General features: G+C 39.0%; 1 protein-coding gene across 1 annotated transcript in view; it reads right to left on the bottom strand.

Moving 5' to 3' along the window:
- The window catches only part of AST56 (STAS domain / Sulfate transporter family), a 4,590-nt gene extending 356 nt beyond the window's left edge, over positions 1-4,234 (bottom strand). The window contains exons 1-12 of the mRNA XM_011029371.1: positions 3,711-4,234; positions 3,558-3,606; positions 3,238-3,445; positions 2,970-3,144; positions 2,623-2,688; positions 2,293-2,523; positions 2,084-2,210; positions 1,677-1,963; positions 589-782; positions 377-462; positions 204-280; positions 8-75 (exon numbers count right to left, since the gene is read on the bottom strand). Coding sequence (XP_011027673.1) covers positions 8-75; positions 204-280; positions 377-462; positions 589-782; positions 1,677-1,963; positions 2,084-2,210; positions 2,293-2,523; positions 2,623-2,688; positions 2,970-3,144; positions 3,238-3,445; positions 3,558-3,606; positions 3,711-3,992 — 1,850 coding nt within the window. The 5' untranslated portion in view covers positions 3,993-4,234. The remainder of the gene's footprint in view (positions 1-7; positions 76-203; positions 281-376; positions 463-588; positions 783-1,676; positions 1,964-2,083; positions 2,211-2,292; positions 2,524-2,622; positions 2,689-2,969; positions 3,145-3,237; positions 3,446-3,557; positions 3,607-3,710) is intronic.
- Between the last annotated feature and the right edge of the window lie 414 nt (positions 4,235-4,648).

The following is a 4,648-nucleotide window of genomic DNA, read 5'->3' on the forward strand; positions in this document are numbered from 1 at the left end:
TCTTCCGATTCTGTCTATAAATTTGGCCAACCTTAGCTTGTGGATCACTTGCCACTTGGGGTTGGCTATAGCTAACTGCAAGAAAACAGGCGAACGAGTTTTATTTTTTATTAATTATTTTTATTTTGTGATATCAGAAACAAATTTATTAAAACTGGGATGGTATATATATCCTAAAATGCTGTGCAGGTCACTTGTCTTACTTGTGCTTCATGAATGAGCAACTCCTTGTGCAGCTCGTCTAGCGCAAGAATTCCAGCCGTGTCAATGTTCATTACATCTGCAGCGAAACACAATTAAAAAGTTCAATCTGTGCTCATGAAGAACATTGAAGCAAAACACACAGTTTGTTTTCAATCTTATCCAAGACACTTACTGGACATGTCAAGAATTACTGCTTGAATCCCTCTCTCAGTGCTTTCTTTAATTTCATTTACTTCTTCTGTCACCCACCTTAATATCCTGAAACAAAGAGCAATTCTTAGCTAATTATTTAATCAACCTGCACCAATTCGTTTCAGCCTTCCTGTGTCATGTACAGACTATATATACACACACAACCAAATATACATACATCCACATCTGTACCTTTCTCTTATAAAATTGGCATTCGCAAAGCAAAGCAAGGCAGAGTTGATGCGGACTGCTAAAATGCCGGGAGTTTTAATGGCCATGGGATATTGGTTCATATCACAGTACACATCAGCTCTTGGTAGTCTCCCAAGTGCCTCTATGCCTGGTCTAATGGCATCCAGCAATATCCTTGCAAATGAGATCGTGACCTGCAATCCATCAAATTTGTGGTCGGACACAGTCTACATGCTGATTGAACATTTAGTTTAGTGCCTTAATTATGGGGAAGGGGGTCTGTAATTTATGATAACGTGTTAACACATTACACATCAAACAGATAGCAAATACGTGAAGCCACAATACTTCTTTTAAGGTTCCCCCATGGAATCTCTCAGTGTTCGCTTCAAGAAAAACGACTGCGATCTGTTACCTGACTTGTTATGTAAAATCGAATCAACTTGATGATTTAAGACATTGAAAAAAATTTAGATGCCATAAAGCACTGATAAGTAGCGGGGATAGGTTTAAAACTCTCAATATTCCTACGCTATTCCAAAGTATTCCCAACTACAAGCCACTATTCCACTACCAGTACAGATTTCACGGGCATATATGATATATGGTCTTATATCCTAGCCCATCTAGTAACTCATTTTTTATAGTGCTAGACTGTTCACCAGTCAAGTGAAGATTCTTTTAGCTCCCAACTCCTATCAGATCCATACGACAAAAAGTTGTGGTGGCCCGGAGGGCACGAAGTCGTGAGAAACAGAACATGGCAGCTGACTTGGAAGTCAATAGGTCCAACGATGAGAATACCCCGTCAATTTCACATGCTTGATGAATGATTATTACTCAATTATGAGACGCACCCACCAGTCACGAGATTCTTAAGTTCCTCCAAATTTATCTTTGAATATCTGGATTCGACCGACATGGTTCTAAAGACACATTAATATATGAGTTTTGCATTAAAGATCGATAGATGTTTTTTCATGTTTGGTTGTTGTTCATGGTCTTGCTAATTGATTCTTGATGAAGCTTACGTGTTTGTAAATGAATAGAATGGGAATTAAATAAAACAGAAAACTAATAGCAATTACCGCAGCTAGAAGACCAATCTCCACTGACGCAAACAAGACACCAAAGAAAGCACCAATGCAAGCGATGAAGTCTAGTTTATCAACTTTCCAGATGTAATAAGCTCCCCGTATGTCAATGAGTCCAGGAAGAGCTGACAGAATGATTGAAGCAAGGATCGCAGTGGGAGTGTAGTACAAGAGCCTAGTAAACACCTCTAGTGAGACAAGTACTGTAATAGACATTACTATATTGGACACCAATGTTTGACATCCTGCGCTGAAATTCACAGCAGTTCTTGAGAATGAACCTGCAGAAGTAGGTCGAAATCAGTTAAATATTTTATATGAGTTTACAGGCTAATAGTTGATTGGATACCACTGATTTGGTGTGAATTTAGTGACTAGAATAAGTGGCCAATGGAGCTCACCAGTTGCAACATAGCAAGAAGATAAAGATCCTGCAATGTTCATGAAGCCTAAGGCAAGCATCTCCTTGTTCCCATCAATGTGGTAGCCCTTTATAGAAGCAAAAGACCGGCCAACAGCAATGGCTTCCTGATGCAGATGTTTAACTAACATCATGGAACTTATCTAAAAAATTTTGGATAAAAACTTGACACAAGTTTTGCATACGCACGGTAAGAGCAACAATGGCAGAAATGAGCCCAATTTTGGCTGCTTGCCCCAGTTGTGGGCCACTGAGTTGTAAGTCATGGACTGAACTCCGGTTCAGGCCTCCTTTGATGTGTCTTACAATCTTAACTCCATGCTTGTCAGCTTTTGTCAAAAACACAATTAAAGTGGACAGTATTACTGACACGAGAGGAGCAATAGCTGGGAACCAGAAGAGCTTCTTGTTTCTCCGTCCCTGCACACGCAACAGTTTTCTCAAGACTTATTAGTCAATGAAACAGAAAAAACTTGCTTGAACATGAAAACGCGGGGATGCTAGCATGTGATTACTTACAATAAACCTGGCAATTAGGAGAAAAATTAGGAATGAACAACCGAGGACGAAATTCAATGGGCTCCACTGTCATGAGCAGCGAAAGGTAAAAAAAAGAACACTGTCAAATCGCTGACAATTTAACTGATGTACTATTTCTTTCTGATATATCAACTCAAATGAATTCTGGAGAAGAACAGAGTGGAAAAAAATAAAAATAAAATAAAACCAAGCACGAATCATTTCAGCAAGTCACTAATTATTCGTGATGTCCGTGTGTCGTTTTACGACATTTTTTCTTATTAATTTTCAAGAAAGACTAATTATGAACCCTTGGCATGGAACATGCATCTTCTAGCAGAACTTACTGGATGGTCAATTGATGTAAAAGCCGAGTGAAGAACTGAAACCACATCAGTTTTGGTGGTGAAATGGCTGATTCCAAGCAGCCCTTTCAGTTGCTGAAGACCAATGACAATAGCAGCACCCCCCATAAATCCAACAATGGATGCATGAGAAAGGAAGTCCACAAGAAAACCCAACCTGCAGATAATAAAGGTTGAGCAACTGGTCTGGTCTTTGGAGTAGAAAGCAATGAGAAGTTTAGTGTTCATTTTGAAAGCATTAATTACGTACCTAAACAGTCCAAATATGGCTTGGAAGGTCCCAGCAAACAAGGTAACAGTAAAAACAAAGTTTCTATAGGCAACTGGATCAGCTAAAGGATCTTGTATCTCCCCAATCATGGAGGAGAGCAGCATAGATACCACAGCTACAGGGCCGATGGCTATCTCTCTTGAGCTTCCCATTATAGCATAAATCAGAGGTGGGATAACACTAGTATCTAAGTCAACAAACCCAAAGTATAGTACAACATATTAGTAAGAAGTGATTTCAAGGCATTATAAGAGTCAGAAAAACTCAAAAAAGTGATAGAATTGGGCCCAGAAACTTACACAGGCCATACTGAGGATCAAGTTTTGCTAAATTAGCATATCCAATACTCTACCAGAAACAATTTACATACATGTCAGAGGAGACTGAAAATATAACCTTACCATGGTCATAATATTCTTTTGTGACCAAACAATTAGAAGTCACAATTATACCTGAGGAATGCTAAGGCTCGCAAGAGTTAAACCTGCCAGTAGGTCGTTTTTAAACATGGAAGCTTCGTAATCCCTACCCCATCCCAGGATTGGAAATACCCCTTGCAAGAATTCTATGGCACGGCTTTGTTGTTTTCGCCTCGCAGTTGATGAAGTGTGCTTTTTTCCACGAGGGAAAATAATTTCTCTCACTGAACTACCGAGCTCTTGCAACAGGCCTGGTGGATCAGGAGAATTCAGCACCCACTGTGCCCTCTCAAGCTGACTGGTAGCATCTTCCATGTTAAGCTGCCGCCGCTGCTCTTCCACGCTGAAGGTTTCAATTGGCTGAGAACCTATGGTACTGTTTGAAGTGCTTGAGGGAACTCCCTGAGTATCTCTATATTATCTGTTTGAAGTGTTCTTATATTGTTTGCAATACAGGTCCAAAAATAGTAAATGCAATCATTATTATTCACTAGGCAAAAGGTATCTTTAAAGTAGTCTAATTAACCTCACTAGTACAAATATCTAAGATATGGATTTGGTATAGTTGGACTCCATAAATTCTTATATACGTGTGTGTGTGTGTGTGTGTAAATTAAGCTTGCAGTGACAGTGCAGCGAAGGTGAATATAGTAGAAGTGTAAATGTTAATCTGCTGAGGTCTGAACTGCCATTTATGAATCAAGCTTGGTGTGCCATCCTTCATTGTTATCCATCAAAGACTATCAGGATGTTTCTCAAATGCCTTTGTAGAAAAGACCAAGACAGCGTTTTTTTCCTTCTTTTTTTTTTTTTTTTACCAAATCCTGTTTATTGGGAGTGGATGTTTGATGTCGAATCTCGTTGAATTAAATGTTTTGAACATCTTCTTGCGTAACTTGATGTGTGTAAATATCATGTCATTTTACTCTACAATTCTCTGTAAAATCTTGCTTTTATCTATTGTTTCTTTT

Source organism: Populus euphratica, unplaced genomic scaffold, assembly GCF_000495115.2.
Source record: "Populus euphratica unplaced genomic scaffold, PopEup_1.0 scaffold93.1, whole genome shotgun sequence".
NCBI classification, from domain to species: domain Eukaryota; kingdom Viridiplantae; phylum Streptophyta; class Magnoliopsida; order Malpighiales; family Salicaceae; genus Populus; species Populus euphratica.